Here is a 25264-nt window from a genome sequence, read left to right on the forward strand (position 1 = left end):
TAAATAAACCTGCAATTATAGTTCATTTTTCTGCTTTTTCAAACTCAGGTCTAGGACAATTGAGTCAAGGTGGAATGACAATGGGTGGCTTCGGTCAAAGTCTCGGACAACTAAGTCAACAAAGTACCGGAACTCTTGGTTCAAGTTTAAGTCTCAGTAATTCCGGTTTGCCGATCAGTAGTCCGTCGCAAAGTGTCTATCAAACGAGCTACGGACTCAATTCCCTCGGTGAGTTGTACTCTATATATTAATTAACTATATAATAATCTGTTAAAAAATTCATTTTGCTTTTCTTTGCCTTTTCCCTGATTTCCAAACAAAAATTTTGATTTTTTCCCTGATCCTAAAGAATATTTTGATTTACTCTAAAAATTATTAGATACTCAAAAAAATATTCTACTGCATTTATTTACGAATTTCTTTAATTGTAAAAATATTAGAAAGCATCAATGACAAACAATAATTATTTTTATTTTTTTAATTAAGATTTTCAAAAATTTCAAATTTAAACCTTTTGAAATTCAATTATTATGAAACATAAAGAAATCGAGTGATCGCTCGCAATATTCATAAAATTTTCCATAAAATTAAAAGAAAAATTATATTATCTACAAAAATTTGAATAAAATCCTTCGCTAGAAATCAATTATTTTTATAACTCATATACAATTTTCCACATCAATTCAATTATTTAAAAAAATGTAATAAAATTCGCTGTGAAAATTCAATTATTATCATAAGTAATAAAATTTTTCATAGAGGATTTAAATAATATTTTTAATACAATATTTTAAATATTTTCCTCGAAAAATGTAATTATTTTCAAACATTTTTTGCAAGAATTCAATTACATTTCACAAATAATGAAATTCATCGCTGAATTCAAATATTTTCAAAATCTACTAATTTAATAAAATTTCACAAAAGAATTAAATTATTTTTAAAAATAACAACATTTTTCACAGAAATTCAATTCTTTTGTGAAATTTTTAAATAAAATTTTTCGCAAATATTCAATTATTTTCATAAATAATAAAGAAACCTTCTCAGGAATTTAATTAAAATTCTTCGAAAGAATTCAATTATTTAAAATGATTTTGATAAAATTCTACGCAAGAATTCAATATTATTTATAAAAGAAATTTAATAAAGTTCTTCGCATGAATTCAATTTATTTTTGATAATTTTAATAAAATTCTTCTTAGGAATTCAATTATTTTAAAAACTTTAAATAAAATTCATCGCAGGATTTCAATTATTTTTGATACAATTTACAATTTTAATTAAATTTTTTTGAAATAATTCAATTATTCTTTTAGATTTTAATAAAATTCTTCCCAAAGAATTTAATTATTTACATAAATAATTGTTCGAAAGTATTACAATTATATCGATAAATGACAAAATTATTCCCGCAAATTCAATTATTTTGAAGCATTTTAATAAAATGTTTTGCAAAATTTAATTATTTCCATAAATATAACAACATTCATTACAAAAATTCAATTATTTTTAAAAGTAAGAAATTTCTTAGTGAAAATTCAATTATTTAAAAAAATTTTAATAAAATCATTTGCAAGAATTCAATTATTTTCATAAATATAATAAAATGCTTTTTAGGAATTGAATTTTTTTTTTTAAATTTAATAAAATGTCAAACAGATATTCAATTAAATTATTCTCAAAAATTTTAATAGAATTCTTTGTAAAATTTAATTATTTTCAAAAACCTTTTGTAATTCAATGATTTTTAATAAATACTATTTTTAAAAAATTTCCAAACAGAATTAAATTATTTAAAAAATTTTTTGTAAAAATCTTCTTAAGAATTCAATTCTTTTCATGAATAATACAAATTTCACAGGAATTCAATTCTTTTAAAATTTTTTAATAAAATTTTTCGCAAGAATTCAATTATTTTCATAAATAATAAACTTTTTCTCAGAAATTTAATCATTTTTGAAAATATTAATAAAATTCTTTGCAATTATTCAGTTATTTTCATAAATAATAAAATTCATCGCTGAATTTCAATTATTCTTAATAAAACTTTACAGGAATTGCTCAAAGAATGTAATTATTCTTAAAAAATTTAATTTCAATTCCATGAAAAAACAATTATTTCAAAAAATATTTTTTAAAAAATTCTTTGGAAGAATTCAATTATTTACAAAAATAATAGAATATTTTACAGGAATTCAATTATTTTTAAATATTGTAATAAAATTCTTTGAAAGAAATGAATTATTTTAAATACAGTTTTAATTAAATATTTTTGAAATAATTCAATTATTATTTTAGATTTTAATAAAATTCTTCCTAAGAATTCGATTATTTACATAAATAATTGTTCGAAAAAATTCAATTATGTTAATAAATAACAAAATTATTCCCAAAAGTTCAATTATTTTGAGGCATTTTAATAAAATTCTTTGCAAAATTCAATTATTTTCATAAATAACAATATTCATCACAAGAATTCAATTATTTTTAAAAGTAATAAATTTTTTCTCAAGAATTCAAATATTTTAAAAAATTCTAATAAAATCGTTCGCAACAATTCAATTATTTTCAAAAAGTTTTAATAAAATACAACGCAGACATTCAATTATTGTCAGAAATTTTAATAAAATTCTTTGTAAAATTTAATTATTTTTTAAAACTTTTCGTAATTCAATGATTTTTAATATCTACTTTTTTTTAAAAATTTCCAAACAGAATTCAATTATTTAAAAATCTTTTTGTAAAAATCTTATCTTAAGAATTCAATTCTTTTCACGAAAAATAAAAATTTCACAAGAATTCAATTATTTAAATTAGAATTTGCATAAAATTAATCGAAAGACATAAATTATTTAAAAATGTTTCTAAAATTCTTTGGAAGAATTAAATTATTTTTATAAATATTTAAATTCTTTCATTAATAATAAAATTCATTATAGGAATTCAATTTATTATCAGGATAAGAAAGAAGTAAATATCGTTTTTTGAAAATTAGGAAAAAGTCATGAAATTAAAATATAAAATAGAATTTTTGTCAGTTTTGTGAAGTTTCTAAAACGAGTTTTTTTGATCGTCAAGTTTAATTTTTCGATAGCTACTTTTTTACTACTTTACTTTTAATTTGAAAGCTACTTTTTGCCACTTTTTTAAAATTAATTATCGATTGCAAAGTCAGTTATTCTTCAATTTTTTGACAAAATTCTTTTCAAAAATTCAATGATTTTCAATACATTATTTTTCAAATTAAAAATATTTAAAAAGAAAAATTATTAAAAAAGTTAGGAAACAAAAATGCAAACAGCATCTTTTTAATTTCTGTTGATCAATGATTAATAATGATAAAAAAAAATAAAATTGATTAATAATAAAACTGATAATAAAATTTATAATAATTAAATTCTTAAGAATTAGTAGATTTATATTAAGAATTTTTTCTTTTGAAAAATAATAGAAAGGCGACGATTCTGAAATGTATATTAAGAGAGAAAGAAAAAACTTGTCTCTCGAGACATTGAAATTTAAGTATTTATATGTATATATATATGTAGTGGTCATAGGGATGTCTTTTCGAAGCATAAAGAATTTGAGACAGTAACATAAACTTCAGACTAATGTTTACGCAGTCAGATCTCAAGGTGGTCGCACCTAGGTGCGAGATCTTTCGCTGTATGTTTACCAGAGATGCAACCTGTCTTAGTTCAGTGGTGCTTCATCTTAAAAAGATCGAAAATGCATGCATTGGTCAGTTTTCAAAAGCGACAGATTCTTTTTTTTTCCTTTTTTCTTTAACTAAACTTGGAAAATTTACCAACTTTTTTTTTTTTTTTTGACCAACGTGTCATCTCTCTTTTTTTCCATGTGAAAATATTCTCTTATTTTGCAATCACACTGCACTGAGAAGAAATGTTGAAAAAAAATTAACAAATACTGTTGACTCAAAAATATTAAATTTCAACAAATTGATACCAAACATGTGGGTTTGAATCATAAATTGATTCAGAAGTTTGGTATTAATTTGATCCACTTTGGATCCATCCGTATTAATCATTCATACTTTGGATCAGCGGAAAAAATATATACTTGCCTCAGAGCTAACTTTTATATATTTTCATATTTTTATAAAAATGTATTTTTCATATTTTTTATTATATTTTATTTTTATTTTATTTCTATATTTTTATTTTTTTATATTTTTATATTTTTACATTTATTATTTTCTATTTTCTATTTTTTATTTTTTATTTTCAAGCTATTAAAATAGTTTCAACTATACAGGTAAAGTTTTTTTTTTTTTGGTGGTTCAGGAAGAAACTGATCTTTATTTAAAAATCTATTTCAATCCGCAATGAAATTTTGCCTTTAATCTAAATTTGAAATGGGAGATAATTATTTTATTGCGCATATTAAACTGCCTTGTTGACTTTAGCGGATGAAAGTTAGAGGAAAAGTGTTGTATGATTTCTAATTTGCATTCTACTCCTAATAGGACCTCAATTCCTCATTCACACCCGATTAAGAAGTAATGTGACGTTAGTGTGTACCACTGAAAACATAAATGAATGAATATAGCATTTGAGTATTCTAATTTTATCCAATCGTAAAGTATACGACATTTAATTACACAAAATCTATTGAATATATTTCCGATCATTTTACACCAGTTTATTTTATTAATATTCTTCATTATTGTATACTTATACTTTATATACTTTAACTTTACGTACTTTATATACTTTAACTTTAGGTACTTTATCTATTTTATGTACTTATGTTTTATGCTAGTTTTGCAATCAACTGCATTAAAAAAACATTTATCAAGGTTGCTACAAAAAATTAATTTTATTTTTCCCTGACTTTTCCCTGATTTACAGAAAAATTTTTGACTTTTTTCCTGACCCTTAATAATATTCTGATTCACTCTAAAAATTATTAGATACTCAAAAAAAAAAAAAATTCTATTACATTTACATAAGAATTTCTAAAATTGTAAAGTTATTCGCAAAAATCAATAACTAAATTTTTAAATAAGTATTTAATTATTATTTTTTAATAGGAATTAAAATTCTTCAAAATATTCAAATTCAAACATTTTTTAAATTCAACAACTTATAAGAATATTATTATAAAACATGAAGATATAAATCACTGAGTCTTCGACTCGGAGTAATTCATATCTTTATGTTTTATAAAAATTTAGATTTCCATAAAATTTTTCAAAAAAAAAAGAATTAAATTATTTAAAAAAATTATAATATAATGCGTTTGCAAGAATTCAATTATTTTCATAAATAATACAATTCTTCACAGGGTTTCAATTATTTATTTATTTTTAATACAATTTTAAATAAATTTCTCGAAAAATGAAATTATCTTCAAAAATTTGTTGCAAGAAGTAAATTACATTTCACAAATAATTAAATTCTTGGCTGAAATTCAAACATTTTCAAAATTTACGATTTTAATAAAAGTTCTTAAAAGAATTTAGTTATTTAAAAAAATGTAATAAAATTCGTTGCAGGGATTCAATTGTTTTTACAAGTAATACAATTTTTCATATGAATTCAATTATTTAAAAAAAAATTTGATAAAATTCGTCATAAGAATTCCATTATTTTCATGAATTATAAAATTTTTCTTGAGGATTTCAATTATTTTTAATACAATTTAAAATAAAATCCTAGAAAAATGGAATTATTTTCTTAAATTTTTTGCAAGAATTTAATTATATTTCACGAATATAATGAAATTCTTCTTTAAAATTCACATATTTTCAAAATCTACGATTTTAATAAAAGTTCTCAAAAGAATTCAATTATTTAAAAAAAAATGTAATAAAATTCGTTACAGGAATTCAATTATTTCCATAAAGAATAAAATTCTTTATATTATTTTAATTATTTAAAAAAAATTTGATAAAATTTGTTGCAAGAATTCAATTACTTTTAATTACAAAAACCTATTTTTTCTTGAATAAATAAATAAATAAATTTCTTCACAGGATTTCAATTATTTTTAATACAATTTTAAGTAAATTTTTCGAAAAATAATTTTTTATTTTCAAAAATTTTATTCAAATTCTTCGAAAGAATTCAATTATTAATTACATATTTTTAAAAATTCATGCGTTATAATGCTTTTAATATAATTATAACCATTCATTTTTAAATCAATTTTTATTTGAAAATTCTACGAGAATTCAATTATTTAAATACAAAAATAAATAATTTACTTAATAAATGAATCTTTCTCTAAATTGAATTATCATAAAGAATTTTATCAACATAATTGAAATTTTTTCGAGAAATTTTAATCAAATTTTCAGGAATGTTTAAATTTTTGGAGGAATTTGATTAAAATTGTATAAAAAATAATTGAAATTCTATGATGAGTTTTATTATTCATAAAAATAATTGAATTTTTGTAAAAAAAATGTTATTATTTATTAAAATAACTGAATTATTGCGAAGAAATTTATAAAAAATGTTTGTAAATAATTGAATTTCTGGAATATTTTTATCATATATAAAAATAATTAAATGTTTTCGTAGAATTTTATCAAAACTTGTTTTAAATAATTGAATTCTTTTGAAAAATTTTATTAAAAATTTAATATAGTAGATATTGAAAATCATATTGAAAATAATTGAATTTTTTCGTGAAATTTTATTAAAATTTTCTCGAAAATAATTGAATTTTTGCAAAAAATTTTACTATTTATATACATAATTGAATTCATCAAAAGAATGTTAAAATTATTTATGAAAATAATCAAATTCTTGCTAAGAATTATATTAAAATTTTTGAAAATCTAAACAATAATAATTATGTACTTAATAATAATTAGTCATTTTTCTACTAATAATCACTTATTTTTCTACTAATAATTAGTTATTTTCTACCAATAATTTGATATTTTTCTACTAATAATTAGTTATTTTTCATTAATAATTTTCTACTATAATAATTATTTATTTTTTTACTGATTGCCGAAGCAAATAGTGTTCTCTAAATTTGAATTAAAAAAATGTTTACTAATTTGAATCAGTAACTGACTTTTTCCTCTTGAATTATTACATTTTACTAATAAATTAGTAGAAATTACTATATTCATTAGTAAAATTAATTAATTCAAAAGCAAAAATTCAGTCACTAATTCAAATTAGTAAACATATTTTCTAATTCAAATTTAGAGACCAATCCGACATTTAATTAACAACATTAATTATTTTTAACTAATTCAGATTTTAGAGAGTGGTTTATCTAATCATAATAATCAGGTAATTTGCAAAAAAAATTCAAAAAAAGAAACAAATAAATCTTTTCGAAATCCACGCACCAATATTCATGACTCCTAAAAGAATGGCACTTTTCGCATTTCGCGCGTTTGTACAGACAAAAGTAAATAATTATTATTTGAACTGGAGAACAGGTTTTTTTTTTGCCGTTAGAACCAAATTAAATGTAGCAAGTTGAGAGATCGTGCTTCCCTTTTGCAGGTACTAATTGGCCGACTCACGGTGAAATCATCTCGATATTCCTGCGCAATGTATATACCAATACTAATAAACAAATATCGATGCACATATACAAATACACGTATTCACATATACACATATACAAATCGCATATTCACATAAACATACACAAATATATATTCACATATACAAAACCATATTCACATGTACAAATGCTCAAATTCACATATTCACATATACACATATACAAATGCACATGTTCACATATACACATATACACAAATCGCATTTTCACATATACACATGTGCAAATTGTATATTCACATATACATTTATACAAATACACATAATCACATATACACATATATAAATGCACATGTACACATTTACAAATGCTCACATTCACATATACACATATATAAATGCACATGTACACATATACAAATACACATTCACATATGAATACATAAAAGCATATATGCATATGTGAGTGTATATATTTCTAAATGTGTTCGAATACATAAATGTATAGAGATGCTTTAGGAACTTCGGGATTTCACAACGAACTCGCGTTGTACCGCAAGACATGTGGAAGAAAACGCATGTAACGCGTAAGGTGTCAATTAACATGCATTATCGTCAGAGACCTGCTTGTTGTTAAAAAAAAAAAAGTAAAAGAAAAAAGTGAATATGCACTTGCGGCGTAATTACTGTCGTTCACTGTTCCGAGTAATGTTGAAAGGGTTAAAAACGGGCAATACTTGAACAGACCTGACACGGCTACCCGCCTTTACTACGCGAGATGTTATAATATTTCGAGCAAACAACTTTTAGAACAGGACATCATTTTTTTTTTGAGGAATTTTTTTTTAAACGATTTTTAACACAGAAGCGACGATACCTTTCTTTTAAGGCCACTTCTACTTATTTCTTTACAAGAATCCATTATATATTTTTACGATTTTTTAGTTTTGACCTGAATTTTCCATTTTTTGTTCGTTTTGACCTAAATTGACCAGTTTTTGTTAGTTTTGACCTAAATTGACCAGTTTTTGTTCATATTGACCTTGATAACATAAAGTTTTTGTCAACTTTTAATTTTCGATTATAGAATTGTCAGGCCTCGAATCGATTTATTTTGTGTTTTCCTGATTCTTCACTGATTTCTAAATTAAATTCATCAAAACTTGCATAATTTTGCTAAATAAATATTTAAATACTTCTTTTTTCTTTTTTCACAACAAATAAAATTTTAAAAATTTCAACTTCTGAAATTTAATAATTTCTAAAAATTAAAACTTAAACCCTTCCAAAAATTCAATTATTTTCTACAATTTTTAACTAAACTTTATTTCCAAATCAATTATCTATTTTAATTTTTAATAATTTGCCGAATGTTCTTCGAGAATTCAATTATTTAAATACAAAAATTCAACTTTTTGTAATAATTGAAACCGTCCATTTTTCTTTTTAAAAATATTTAGGTAAAATAATTTCAAAAATTTTAATAAAGAAATTCGTAAAATTAACTATTTGAAAATATTTCTAAATAATTTTTGAAAGACAATAGTTTTACAATTAATACACAATTAAAAAATGTCAAAAAAAAAATTGAAATTTCGTATAATTTTTTAAAAAATAATTTAATTTTAGTAAAATTTTTTTAAAATAATTGAAATTTGATAGAATCTTTGATAAATAATTGAGTTTTAAAAAATATAAACAAAAATAATCAAATTTTTGAAGAATTTTAATTATAAATAATTTCTCAAAAATTCTAAAATAGTAAACTTTTAAAAATTTAAATTTATTTTGTTTGAAGGTAATTGAATCTTAAAAAATTATGATAAAACAATTCTAAGAATTAGTTTTTTTATAAATATTGTAATGTAATTTTTCGAAAATAATTGAAGAATTTTTTTATAATTTAAAAAAAATAATTTTTTTGAAGAATTTTAATTAAAAATTTTGAATATGATTATTTTCTCCAAAAGTGTTAAAAATAATTCTAAAAAATTTTAATATTATTATTTTGTGTATGTATTTGAATTTTCGGAAATATTAAAAAATATTGAATATCGAAAATATTGAAAATAATTGAAGTTTAGAAAATTAGAACAAATAATTCAGAAAATTAATTTTTGCAAAACTATTTTAATATTATTTTTAGAACCTAATTTTCATTAATTTTCATTTTTATTGAATTTACACTTGAAGATTATTCATTAAAATTTTTGAGAATTCAATTATTTCCAAAATTTTCAATTAAAATTCTTTAAAAGTTAATTTCCAAAATTTGTAATAAAATACTTGAAAAAATTATTTACTTTCAATTAAATTTTACAAAATTTCAATCATTCAAAATCTTTTTAATCGTATATTTCAAAAATTTAATTAGAAAAATTATTCAAACAATTGGAAATCAAAAAATTCATTATAACTCACAAGCAATTTTAATGAAAGAATATTTTTCTAAACAGGAAACTAAAAAACGACGCTTTTCAAACTTTGAAAGTAAAAAAAAAGGGTTGAAACTATTTTAATCAAAAAGTTAATTTATATTTCATGAAATAAAGTCAGTTCACGATAAATTCAGATATTTTGTAACATATCATCCTGTATCGTGCACACAGAGAGAAAGAGAGAGAGAGAGAGAATACAAAAATAAGTAAAAGTTGATAAAAATGTATTACATTCCGATAGAGTATTTCATAGATATATATATATATATATATATAAATATACACATATATAACTCCACGACCAACATTACGCGATGAATACTTCCAATTTTATTAATAATTCAAGAGAAATATTCGCTAAAAATCCATATATATATAGAATTGTATTTTACACCCGGAGGGCTTTCAACTATTTTTCTAAATACTCTCCATTGGGGAAAAATTTTCGGTGTTTTTAAAACAAGAATGTCAATAAAACGTTAGAATAAAAAGTGTATATAAATGCCAATAATAAATTTAAAAGTGTCACTTTAATTTTTAAAGACCAGAAAATGAAACACTTTTATTATAGAAATTTTTTTCTATTTCAAAAATACACTACTTTTTAATAAATTTAAAAAAGCAATAAACAAATAATAATCAAATTTTAATAAATAAAAAAAGCAATAAACAAAAAAAAGCAATAAACAAAAAAAATATAAATAAAAAAATCAGATTTCGTACTCGATAATTAATTTTAAAAGAGTAGCAAAAAATTATTCAATTTTTTCAAGATATTTAATTAAAGATGTATTGAAAATAACTATTAAATTCTAATAATCAACTGATATCAATTTTTTTTTTTAAATTCGGAAAATTGTTTTTTAAAATAATCAAATTCCTGTGAAAGTTTTATTATTTATGAAAATATCTGATTGCTTGCATAGAACTTTATAATCTTTTTTTGATAATTAAATCCTCTCGTAGAATTGTAATAAAATTTTTTTAAAAAATTGAATTTTTCGATTAATTAATTTAAAATTGTATTAAAAATAATAATTGAAGTCTTACTATGAGTTTTATTATTTATAAAAGTAATTTAATTCTTACAATGAATTTTTAATATTTTTATTAAACTAAAAATTTCAATATCTGAGAAGAATTTTATTATTTATAAAGATAATTGATTTTCGAACATTTTTTTTCAAAAATAATGGAGTCGTTTGAAAGATTTTTATTAAACTTATAAATAAAAAACTATACGATTTAATATAAAAAAAAAAAATTTTTCATTTTGATTTTGTAAATAAATATATAAATAAATATTTAAACAATATCAATGTGCAAGAATTTTTTTTCTTTTCTATTTAAAAATAACCAATTTCCAATAAACAAAAAAATTATTGCTGTTGTCAATTATTTATTGTTTAATATTTAATATTGTTATTTTATTGTTTAATTATTATTTTATCGATTCCATATTAAATATTTGTCCTAAAATACTTTTCATTGGGAAAATGGTGAGTATATTATTTTTTTGTAAATAAATAAATAAATAAAAAACATCAAAGCCCAAGAGTTTCTCTTTTTTTCTCTCTCACAAGTCAATAAACACCCGAAAAAAGAGAAGATACTGTTGACCTACTACAATCCTTTTTTCTTTTTACACATTATAATGATACTCTTTTTCTTTCCTTTATTTTACATTTTCACTCTGATATTTTCTTTCTCTCTTTCTCTCAAAAACCTTTGTAAATACGAGAGGGTTTCGGCCAAAAAAAAAGAAAAAGAAAGAAAAGAAAAGGTATAATAAAAATCATTAAATGACGGCCACCAGCGATGCGCAAAGAGGTAGAAAACAACTTTACGACACACACACGGTAGCATCCTATGCACTTTGCGTTGCCTACTGTATTAATGCTCATCCCCCCTCGACCCCCCTTTTTTCTCTCTTTGCCAGCAACGAAATGTTTTCTATACACACGGCATTTTGCCCTTCATCTCTCTTTAACGATATCGCACCTGTAAATTGCTTTTCCTTAAAAGCGATACCGACGCCGGGTCATCCTTAAAAACTCTCGAAAATTCCATGTAACATAAAATATAAATAGTTACTTTTACCACAAAAGAGAGGAAGAAAGAAAAAAAAATAAATAAATAAAATAAGCCGCCTATGTATGTGGAACAAATTTTTAAATTTTAATCTAGTACACATTTTTTTCTTGAGTCATTTTCAATGTAAATAAAGTAACATTCGTGTATATAGGTTGGTCCCTCAAGACAAGAAAATTCCATTCCTTTTATTGTTTTCGTAACTTTTTATTTTTATTAACTTTTGTTTTTTTTTTTTGTTCTTCTATTATTTCCCACCAGTAAAATTTCGAAAACAAAAATTTATATCTTGTTTGCTTTAACTAACTACATTTACATATTTTAATTACGTCCATCTATATATGAAATAAATTTAAATATTTCTTGAATATTTTCCATTTTTTTCAATATTAAATTAATTAAAAACATTGAAAAATTACATTTGAAAAAAAATACATAAAGAATATTAAAACTCTCTTTAATAATTTAATATCTTTTTCGATAATTGAATATTATTAATATAGTTTAATAATTCAATATTTTATTTAATTATTTAATATTAATATATTATTTAATATCTTTATCTAAATTTAATTTTTTTATAATTTTACCTTTTTAATAGTTTCTATTCTGTATTTGTAAATAAACAATTTTTTACATTATTTTTTTCGGTCCTTTTTTTCTTTTATTTTTATATGGGCTTTTTTGTATACAGAACGTAAGGATTACCTATAATTAAAAAAAAATTATAGTTTCATAGGTCACATGAAAATAGAAAAATAAAAAAAACCGAGAGACAATCTGATAAAAATACGTACACTTGTGTTATAGGAAAAAAAACCTTTTAGCATCGCTTCCGCTTTTCAATTATTAAAAATACCAAAAGATATTGGGAACTCGAGATGGTGATACTCGATAAAATACTCAAAAATAATTAACAAACCTAATTAGATTTTCTACCGCTAAATATATATTTCACCTCAAGTCATAAATGACACTTTTTTTCTTTTCGAAAAATAATAATGAAACAATACAGAAACACTTTGGAAATAAAATTTTCTTAATAAAATTAATTTCCTGCGGAAATGGTTAATTTGAAAAAATACATTTCAAAGATGATTCTGCAAACTTTTTAAACTCGAATTTTTAAAAATTGGAAATTTTTAATTATTTACTCTCCACAATAGTGAGAGGAAAATTTTATTCGAATAGATTACTTGTCTATTATCAAATAAATATTTATTTGAATCAAATAATTTTTATTTATTTTCATTCAAATTAAAATAAATTCTAATCAAACAAAAAATGTCAATATTTGAAGCAAATACGGTTAATTTAATTAATTTTATTAATTACAAATTAATTTTATCAATTTGAAATTTAATTAAAAATTAATTTTGGCAATTTAAAATTTTTAATTAAAAATTTATTTTATTAATTTGAAATTTAATTAAAAATTAATTTTGGCAATTTGAAATTTAATTAAAAATTTATTTTATTAATTTGAAATTTAAAGAAAAATTTTATTAATTTGAAATTAAATTTAAAATCCTCTTCACTTGAAAATATTAATGTTTTTCTAAATTTTGGCTCCCTGAGCCGAAATGGCCGAATACTGGAGAGGGGGAAACAGGAGCGTACATAGAAAAAGGGGCTCCCCTTTTAAAATAATAAAAAAAAATAAAACAAATGTTTACTTGAATCAAATGATTTTTATTCATTTTTTTTAAATTAAATAAATTCTAATAAAAAAAATGTTAATGTTTTAAGCAAATACGGTTTAATTTAAAAATTATTTGACATAAATAAAAATTATTTGATATAATAAAAATTATTTAATACAAATAAATATTTATTCGACAATACTAAACATTACTTTGAGACAAGTAATCATTTGTTTGAATCAAATAAATTTTCCTTATTTGATTCAAATATTATCAAATTATATTAAAATATAATTCATTTTACCATTACATTTATATTTATAGTTACTATACAAAATAATCTTATAGATTTTCTCAATTCTGGATGCAGGACTTAATTTACAATTTTCGCGCATTATTTTTAGAATCCTTGGTCTAGTTGGTGTAAAAGTTATTGAGCGGATTGAATATTTAAACAGCGGATTCTGCACGTCAAAGTCGAGTTTCTTTTTTCTTGACCGCATATAGGTACACACACATATATATAGAGCTACGTGTGTATTAAAATAAAATTCCTTCAAAATAACCATAGAAATTCCCAACAAATATTAAATCCATCGATTTAATATTTCATTTCATAAAGAATTGAAAATTGTCGATTTCTTTAAATTGTAAATTTTGATTTCTCGACTATAATTTAAAAAGCAATTTTCTTTCTCCGCAAAAACTTGGAAGATTTTAATTTCAAATTAATTTTATTTTTTTAAATCAAATTAAATAATTTTACTAACTTGAAATTGAATTTAAAATTAGTTTAAATAATTTAATTTATTTGAAATTGAATTTAAAATTAATTTAATTGATTAGAAATTAAATTTAAAATCCTCTTCACTTCGAAATATTAATGATTTTCTAAATTTCGGCTCCTTGGGCCGAAATGGCCGAATACTGGGGAGGGGGGAAACAGGAGCGTACAAAGAAAAGGAGACTCTCCTTAAGAATCACTTTAGAAAATAAAATTATTAGTTAACTATGAATTAAATAAAATTCTTAATGGCTGAATACTGGGGAGGGGGAAACAGAAGCGTACAAAGAAAAGGGGGCTTCCTTTACGAATCACTTTACAAAATAAAATTATTAGTTACCTATTAATTAAATAAAATTCTGAAATGTAATTAAAACACCAATAAAAATTGCAAACATTATTTATCCATTGATTTAATATTTTATTTCATAAAGAATTGAAAATTGTCTTGTCGATTTCTTTACTGTAAATTTTAATTGTTCGGGTATAATTTAAAAAACAGTTTCTTTCTTCGAAAATCTAGGGAGATTTCAATTTCTAATTAATCAATTAAAATTAATTTCTTTAAATCAATTTAATTAATTTTATTAATTTGAAAATGAATGAATATTCGTCCGAAATGGACGAATACTAGGGAGGGGGAAACAGGAGCGTACAAAGAAAAAGGGGTTCCCCTTAAGCTACTTTACAAAATTAAATTATTAGGCACATATTAAGTAGATAAAATTGTGAAATGTAATTAAAATTACCAAAAATAATTAAAATTCCAAAAAGTAATGAAAAATTACCAAAAAATTTTTTAATAAACCAAAAAAAAATTTTTTTTTCTAAATTGAAAATTTGTTTTCTCGCTTTTAAGGTGGAGTTCACATGTCAGCGTCGCGGGGTTCACCGCCTGGCGGCTCATCAGTGGGAAGCGGTCAGGGTTTGGGCTCGGGTCTAAATTGTGGTCAAGGCTCACCGGGCGCGACTTCCGGCAGTGGCGGTGGTGCCGGAAGTGCCGTTTCATGCGTGGTTACTGAGGGAAATGGAGCCGAAGCAACAGTTTGGAGAGAAGCTCACAGTATCGCGTCACTTAGACGTCGTGCTTCCGACGCTTCTCAACAATATAGTCCACAACCACCGCCACCAGGTCCACCTCAATATGCTCACGATTTGGAATACAGTTCGGTCTACTGAGGTAAAAAATATTCATTTCCAAATTAATTTGGAACTTTTATTCAAAATTCTCCCCGACAAAAAAAAAAAAAAGAAATCTACTAATATAATCAATATTTACGTCGCAAGAAAAAAAAAAGAATTAAAACATCAAACTTTGTAAGAAAAAAAAACATTTTCCTAAAATTGTGAACTTTTAAATGAACGATATTTTTGCAAAGATTTTAAAAACGAAATGAAAAATACTGTACATTAAACTTTTTTTTATTTCGTTAAGAATTCTTTTTTTCAAATAAAATCCAAAGTCATTCGTTTGAACATTTAGAATTTTAGGAAATTAAATGGAAATTTTTTTAATACGCTGGAACCTCTGAAAATATTTTGCTTATTATCGAAGATCATTCGTTATTAAAAATTCGATTTTCTTAAAATACAATTCATTATTATAATGAATTATAAAATTAATTATAATAATTAACACATTTTCAGTTATTTTATTATTAGAATTTTTAATTTCGAATTTTTCTACATTCAAAAATATTGTGTACCAAATTTTGGCTCACTGGGTCAAATAGTTACGGTTCTAGAGAAGGGGAAGAGTAAACAGGGACGTACGAAGAAATATTCTTTAAAAAATTATGTTTACGCTATTTTTTCGATTTAGTTTCATTTATGAAATTTGAATTAATTTTTAATTTAAATTTTAATATATTAAGGGAATAATCGAAAAAAGGCAAAAAAAAAAATTATAAAGAGGTTCCATTGTTTTAAACGCAATTATAATTCGGATAGTTAAAAATTTTACAGTTAATTTGAATCAGTGAACAAACCATTTTTGGCCATTAGCAAATATTTCAAAAATTAATAATTCGAAATTAAATTAAATTGGAGTAATTTTATTCATAATTCATTTTCCATAAAATGTCCTGAAATATTCCTCACATTTTCCGGAAATTCTTTCAAATATGGAAAAATTGAAATAAATTTTTATTTATTAATTAAAATAAATAAAGAAATCCAATCAAAATTAAAAATTAAAAAACAAAATTTTATTCTTAAATAAATATTTTATTTTAAAATACCTAAATTTAAAAACTAAAAAATTATTGAATAAAAAATTTGAATTCTTAGAAAAAAAATTCAATCACTGCTTCAAAATGGAAAATTTTAACTCTATTCGAAATTGTAAGTAATGAATTTATTATTTTCTATTATTTCTTCATTACTTACAATACTTATAAAAACGAATTCCTTCTTATAAAAAAAAATTATAAAAATTATAAAGTAAAACAATTCTAATAAAAAAGTAACAAAAGTAAAAAATGAACTACGAATTATTTCTCGGACGATAATAAAAAGGAAATGACGTTATTTTATCTACTTTTCTTTAAATAAAAGCAAAAGGGTTGTGCAATTAAAATCAATTAATTTGTTCCTTATTTATTAATTGGATTTAACCAATAAAATACGTGTTCCATGATAAATAATAATAAAATTATCAACGAGCCGAAAAATCGTCTTGAGAGACGTAAATGAAAAATAAAAGTATACGACAGTTACCTTAAGTACTACACGTGGCATTGTAAATATAGTCTAAAGTAGGCGTAAATTCATAATAATTATTGTATTATCGAATTGAGAAAAAAAAACAGATTCGATTGTATTTTTAATTATATAGTTGATTGAATTTAATATCCATAAGAGTCAGAAAAAAAACAGTTTGTAGTAATTGCACTGTTTATAAATTTTTGACTGAATGAAATATCCTCAGAATATGAAAATTTTTTTTTTTTTTTGGTAAAGAAAGGATATTTTATCTTCTGGTCTATTATAAAGGGAAAAACATCTTTGATACACAAATCTGTAACCACGATTGAGAAAAAAAATATTTACGATAGTAGTTCAGATTACTAAACAATCGTGGTTACAAGTGTATATTTTTTCCTCAATTTTATAGCTTTATTTTTTCTTTTTTTTTATTTCTCTCCCTAGTTTTTAATTTCTAATAAACCCTTAGAATATGTTAGAAAAATGTTGAATAATTTTTGAAATTAGTTAAAAATTTTTAAATAAATATTAAATTTAAAAATTTCGTTTCAAAAATCAATTGTGTTCTTGGTAACTTTTTTTGATTTTCGAAACTATTTATTTTTTTCGATAAGGTGACATTTTTTTTTTTTTTGAGCCGATATTCAAATTACAACAAACATTTCAAAAAATTGTTACATTTTACAAAAATTTAATACTTTATTTAACTTTTCTTAATATTTAAAAATAAGTTTATTTAATTTTTTTAATTTATGAAATATGATTTTTTACACTCATAAAAAAATGTAAGTTTCTATTGTTATTTTTCACATAAAAAATAGTTTACGCTTGTTATTTTGTACGAAACGTTTAAAGTGTAATTTGTAAAAAATTTTAAAGTTTTTAATCTTCTAAAGAAAAATTAAATGCTAAAATATTATTTAATTTGAATTTAAATAAAACTTTGTTAAATTAAAAAAAACGTTAAGATTTCTTTTTTGTAAAATGCAACTTTTTTATGAAAACTTTGATATAGTTTTGATATCGACTCTTTGTCGAAACAAATTTTTTTTTCAAAAATAAACCCTAGCCTGTACTGAAAATGATTTGGTATAAAAAAAACACCAAATCAGACGTCTGGTAAAAACTACAAGACACAAAATTTCCGTAAAGTAAATTTCCGCAGTGGGGAAAATTCCTAGGCTAAGGCTTGATAAAAAAAAACAGTTTTACATTAAATAAAAAATAAAATTTCCCACACAACGAACTTTTATTTATACAAAAAAAAAACATTATCATTTTAACTCCGCGTAAAACAACCGATAATATATAATGTAAGTAATAAAATTGTTCCGTTATTGTCAATGAATTATTATATATAATGAAATTTTGTAAATAAAGTATACGTCAAATAGTTGTGTAATAAGTATTCTAATTACTGAATATACTGATGTAATATTAATAATAATAATATTTATAATACAATATATCAATAACGCAAATTTTGTTTGCAACCTAAAAAAAAAATACACGAGTATACTTATGGACATTGTGATATTTTTGGGAAACGAGCTGTGTTGTCTCTTTCTGCATCTTTTATCAGCGCGCATATCCCCATACGATATATTGCAAAAAAAAAAAAAAAATTAAAAGTGAAATGGCATATATATTATAATAATAGAATAATAAAAAAAAATAAAAAAAAAATCGTGAGAGAAAGAGAAAGAGTGGAGGATGAGAAAAAACAAATGCGCTATAATATAACTGTCGACGAATCTCAAGTGACGACAAAAAGTCGATTTTATTATATATATAAATAAATAGGTACGAATTTTATCGTATTAAAAAAAAAGTAAACTAATACAATAAGTAAACGATACCACATGATTTAGCTCTAGGCCAATATCAATGTACCATTACAAAACGTATACGATTTATAATGTACAAAAAAAAAATGCAAAAAAAAATTAAAAAAAAATTTAGGTGCCGGACGAATTTTTGTGTTTATTAAAAAACATTCCATTTTTTTTCTCGACTACAAAAAGAAAATTGATCAATATTTTACACTTGATTACAGAAAAATGAAAATGTCATACTTCAAAATATGCATAAGTGTACTTTAGAATTTGTATTATCAATAGGTCCAGTGCTACTGATTTGTTACTAATTTTGCAAAAAAATAATAATAAAAATAATAAAAATAAAAAAAAATAATAATAAAAATAATAAAAAAGTAATAATAATAAAAATAAATATAGCAATTTAATAATAACAATTATACCAATAATAACAACAAAGTATGAATAATATAATTTGTAATTAATTGTTATTTTAATTAATTGTTAATTTGACTATTTGACTAATAATTATTAGTCGACCTAATAGTCGATTAATAGAAATTATCTATTAATTAGTTAATTAATGATTAATAGAATAAAAATAAAATAACTAATAATTTGTTAATTGTTAATTATTATTGTTACTATTTAGTAATAGCAATATTAAATAAAGAACTGATAGTAGGAAATTCATTTTTTATTAATATTAGTAGTATTTTTATTATTTTTATTATAATTTCATCACTAAGGTCGATAACTTCTTTGTAATGTAATTATAAATATTATTGTAATTATAATTTTTATTTTTATTATTTTATTATTATGTTTAAAAAAAATTACAATATTAAATAAATTATTAAGTAACTAATAATTTATATTAATAAAATTATTGGCGGTAATTTTATTAAGGGTGTGCGATTAATTACGACATTGACAATAATTTTAAGAACTTTCATTTTTAATAAAAAAAATTAATACTACTTTTGAAAGAAAAACTTACAGATCTGAATCCCTCCTTGATGTTCATTACAAATCTGAAACAATTGAAAAAAATTATATTAAAAAATTTTCAAAAAAAATAACAATAAATAGATTTATTTTTAATTGTAAATAAACTCGCGTAAACGTTTTTAATATTTTTTTTCTAATTTATTATTTTATTAGTATATTTATTTACTCTAAATAAATTTGATTTTTAGTAATTACTTTTAGTAAATTTTTAAATGTACTTAAAAACAAAAAAATATGCAAATTGCTTGTGTTTGATATTTACCATGAAACTGAAAAAACTCATAGAAAAAAATACAGAAAGCGAGCACTAATAAAAAAAAATTTAAACACTTGCGAAATTAACAAAAAAAAAATTAAATTTACTTTCCCGAATATTTAATCACAAAAAGCAGAGAACACTTTTATTTATTTAAAAACTTTCCGAACAATATTCACAATATTAATATTTTATTTATTATTTATTTTTTAACTTTTCAAAAATTAAAATTCGAAAAAATTGTGGAATATGTTATTTTTATTAAAACTTTTCATTAAACGCGCACTCCCGAAATAATATTCATTATTCAAAAATTATTTATTCACTTAAAATATTTTTGTAAAAAAATTATTTATTTTATTTTTTCACTTTTAATTATTTTTTAAAATTAGTTTAATTCTCACTATAGAAACTTTTTTTTATTTCTAACTAGCAAAAAAAAAAAAAAAATTCTAACAATTACTTGCTGGTTCGATGGACAAATTTCAACTGAGATTATTATAAATTGAAAAGAGAGGGAAGGGAAATACTTTTGTTCGACAAGTTCGAACTTGCATAAATCAAATTGACCGCACATTATTTTCAATTTGTAAACAAACTGTAAGTGATGGAAACTTTGTAATAATGTAAATTTGACCTTTGTCCTTCAGTATTGAGAAAACAATACAATTTATTTATTCCTTTCACCAAAAAACTTTTTTAATAAATAAAATTTTCAATTTTTATTTTATTCTATTCTTAATATTAAAATTTAATTAATTTTAATTTTTAATTTTTAATTTTCAATTTTTAAATTTTAATTAATTATTTAAATGACTAATTAATAATAAATAACGCCCAATTACTTAATAAAACTATGTTAATATATTTGTTATTGGCATTATATTATTTATAACAATTATGTTGTTGTGAATAATAATGACAATAATAATTATTTATTATTATAATTATAAAAAAAAACATTATTTTCTCAACAAAAAGCAATTTTAGAAAAAGAAAAACAAATCAGCAGCAGTGGACAAAAAAGGACTTTAGAAACGAAAAATAAATGTTTCTGCGAAAAAGTTGTAATAAAATTCAAAAGATTCACAATCAGAGGAAAGAAAAATTTCCAATTAAAGGTTTAACAGTGAAAAGATGAAAAATTATTGACAGTAAATTGTTATATAATAAAAAAAAAATACTCTAAAAATGAATTTATTTACCAGCTAAAATTTTATATTTCCATTTTTTTAAAAGCAAAATCCCCTGTTTGTGATTCTATTATAAAAAAAAATTTTGAAACATCTTTAACTTATAGATTTAATAGAAAAAGTGTATAATCGTTGACATTATAATTCATCGATAATTTCCATGTTTTTGTTTTATTAATGTCAAAAAAAATATATATAGGGTAAGTGTACCAATTGCCGAGGGTGTTCCATTTGTCGATGTTACCATGGTAATAACCAAAAAATATTGTCTAAAATGTCTCATTTGTTTGTTTATATAATATTAATATATTTTTTTCACATTTGTAACGCATAAAAAAATTAATATTTATTACTTTTTTTCATTTACAATGTGCTATACTGTATAAATAAAATTCAAAGTTTGTTTACTCGACAACAGGAACCATCCTCGACAATTGGTACGTTTACCCTATATATGTATATATAAAACACGACGAAAAATTCATTTTTGTATCTCATTTTCTGCGACAATTATTATTTTTCTCTTTTGTTGAAAATTTAATAGACACAATGTATTTTTAATGTCGAAAAATCGAATTATTATTTCGATTTTTTATTTAGAAGACTTTTTTTTTTAAAAAAAGTGAATGAGAAATAAATTATAATTTCTATCGTTGTATAGTTGTGCACAGAAGTCAACTAAGTGTGTAAAATAAATCATTATTAAAATATTGGTATTTTACTGTTTTCTTGTTACTTGTTGTCTTCTTACTTTTTTATATTAAATTGCAATATTTTTTGTATGATTTTTTTTTTACTTCGTTAACAATTAATTTTTAATTTTATTAATTTGGCTTTATTAATTTATTATTTTATTACTAAATTTTTCAAATTAAATTGCAATATTCTTTTTTATGATTTTTTACTCTGTTAACAATTAACTTTTAATTTTATTCATTTGACTTTATTAATTTATTATTTTATTAATAAATTTTTTTAATTAAATTGGAATATTTTTTTTTTATTTTTTTACTCTGTTAACAATTAAATTTTATGAATTTGGCTTTATTAATTTATTACTAAATTTGTTTTTTTATTAAATTTTCTTATCATTAGGTACGTCTATCAAAAATGTATATTTTACTCAAATCTACTAAATTTTTTATTTATTGTTACAAATAGATTGTATTTGAAAATTTTTTCTGTCACTTGAGTTGAATAAAAATTAGTATTATTAGTATTAGTATTATTATACTAATTATGCTAATTAAAAGAAAAAGAAACTAATTAAAAATTATTTTACTAAATAAACAAGTAAATAATCTGGAGTCTGACACAAATCTACTTTTATTTAACTCAAATAAATTATATTTTATTCAAACAAAATTCTTCTCAGGGTAAATTAAAAAATTTTTTTTTGCCAGCAAATGGGTAAGTACAAAAAAATTTGTTGTCTTCCTTCATTAATTTTAATATTCATAATAAAAAAAAAAAATCGGTATCTAAATAAAAAGAACGGAAATAAATACAATTTTATCGAAATGAAAAATACAGTAGCCTCTCGATAATGTTAAACACAATTATCGAGAGCTAACTGTATATTTTGAAAACGAGACACATTTTTTTATTTACGTCTCGACGGAATATTATATCTAGATACTAATCGACTTCATAATACTTAGAATGTCTGACAATTTAGCAATATATTAAGACACATAATGAGGCAATAACCGATTCATTTAACATCATTTCACATTACTTATCCCGCGAAAACGTTATGCAAACAGTCATTCATTACCGCTATTGTAAGATTTCCATTTCATTTCATCGTTCGCGTGAATATTAAAAAAACTTTTTTTTCCAAATAATTTTTTCTAATAATAATAATTCCGAATAATCATAATTAAAAATAATAATAATAATAATAATAATAACAAAAATATTAAAAAATAGTGTTTAATTATTATTATAATTTTACTGCAATTTTAATATAATAATTAATTATATAATTAAGAATTTCACGATCATAAAAAAGGATTAGGGTAAGTGCGGGTATAGTCGGACAGTACTAGTAGTCGGACACTTTCGTGTTTTTTGGCAAATAAATAATAATGCATTGTGATAATTACTTTAGAAAGTATACAAAACGAATGTGTGAAGTTTATATTTTATTAAAATAGTGTTATTTTCGAAAATAATTAAACAAGAAATATTTTATTTAATGTTTTAAAAATCATGGTGTCCGACTATAGATACAGCCATTTTCGAGTAACGCGATGAGTGGCACAAAGTTTTGTTGATAATTAATCATAAATATTAAAACTTATAGGGTTTAAATATTATATTAATAACTTCTAATATGCTTTAATTCCATTTTCCAGTAGATAGCAATTAAAAAATTATCTTTTTCACTTTATAAATTCAAAATATCTGACAGATGTCCGACTATAGAAACAAGGGGAAAAAGTGTCCGACTACTAAAGCATTTGTAATTTTTTATTAAAATGTTTATATTTTATTAAATACTCAACTATTTGTAACAAATTTATATGATTTTTAATCCTGAAAAACTCCTTTAATTAATAATGTGCTTATAAACACAGAAGATATTTGCTATTTCAAGAAAAAAACCATAATTTAAGATTGTATCCTTAAGTGTCCGACTACTAGTGCATTTACCCTATTTCAACAAAAAATAAAAATTAAAAAAAAAATTTGGTTTAGAAGAAAAAGAATTAAGAGGTACGAATTTCAAATTTTAAAAAGCAAAAATCTCGTCTGACTTTTTTCCATCTACATTTTTATGGTATGTAACAAGAATCAGTTGACAAATGAAAGTCAACTTACAATTATAATTTGGAATTAGATGATGAATTTTTAAAAAATCAGTTACACTTTGTATGTATGAATTTCATTTTCAAGCCTAATTTCATATTCAAAGACTTTCGTCGAGAGTGAATGTATTATTATTCAAATAAATTTACCGCGGTTATTTGATAATTCAATATTTTATTTTATTAATTTATTATTTTTATTTTATTAATAATAGTTTTCAAAAATTTTAAAGAAATTCAGCAAATAATTAAGTATAGTTAATTTTCTAATCAAAGTAAACTATTGTTTACTAAAAAGCTTTAAATAATAATAATAATAATATTACCATAAAAGTAAACAATTATTTTAAAATGATTTAATTAAATATAATTAAGTAATTAATTAATAATATAATTTAATTAAAAAAAAAGAGTTACGTATTTTTTGAACGGCTCCTAATAAAATAATTAGTTAATTTTCTAAACTTAAAGTAAAACTATTTGTTTACTAGAACAAATTTTAAATAACAATAATATTGCAACAATAGTAAATAATTATTTAAAAATACTTTAGTAATTAAATTAAATTTATTAGTAACTAAATAAGTTAATTAACAGTTAATTAAACACAGAAATAAATTAAAACAGACAAGAGAACAAAATGCTTTTGACAGAAATACAAACACTTATTTTTATTCAAAATATACATGGTCTCATATTTTTTTTTTTTTTTTTCATATATATTCTCATATTGAATGACATGCTTTTTTGTGCAATTAACACGCGAATACATTTATTTACACTCATGTCTTCAAAATCAACATAATTATACATAATAATTATTATTCTCAATTCAACCTCATATAGATGTGATTATAATTTAATTTTAATTATAATAACTCACGTTGAAATATTTCTTATTTTTTATAATTTATAATTATTTCTATTTCTCTGACAGTGAATAAATTAAAATTCATCAATTAAAAATTAAATAGAAAAAGAACAATAATCAATTATTATTCACTAATATT

General features: G+C 21.3%; 2 protein-coding genes across 4 annotated transcripts in view; one reads left to right on the plus strand and one right to left on the minus strand.

The window, feature by feature from the left end:
* Window positions 1-15969, plus strand: part of LOC122503026 (homeobox protein orthopedia-like) — a 69375-nt gene extending 53406 nt beyond the window's left edge. For 2 of the 3 annotated variants that reach the window (XM_043613424.1, XM_043613431.1), the window contains exons 5-6: window positions 22-228; window positions 15318-15969. In XM_043613424.1, coding sequence (XP_043469359.1) covers window positions 22-228; window positions 15318-15637 — 527 coding nt within the window. In that variant the 3' untranslated portion in view covers window positions 15638-15969. The remainder of the gene's footprint in view (window positions 1-21; window positions 229-15317) is intronic. The other variant, XM_043613439.1, reaches the window with a different exon arrangement.
* Window positions 1-20015, minus strand: part of LOC122503049 (retinal homeobox protein Rx1-like) — a 279214-nt gene extending 259199 nt beyond the window's left edge. The window contains exon 1 of the mRNA XM_043613476.1: window positions 19982-20015. The gene's annotated coding sequence lies outside the window, so the exon portion shown is untranslated. The remainder of the gene's footprint in view (window positions 1-19981) is intronic.
* Window positions 20016-25264: the final 5249 nt, after the last annotated feature.

The sequence above is a fragment of the Leptopilina heterotoma genome, unplaced genomic scaffold (genome assembly GCF_015476425.1).
Source record: "Leptopilina heterotoma isolate Lh14 unplaced genomic scaffold, ASM1547642v1 Lhet_108, whole genome shotgun sequence".
Classification (NCBI taxonomy): domain Eukaryota; kingdom Metazoa; phylum Arthropoda; class Insecta; order Hymenoptera; family Figitidae; genus Leptopilina; species Leptopilina heterotoma.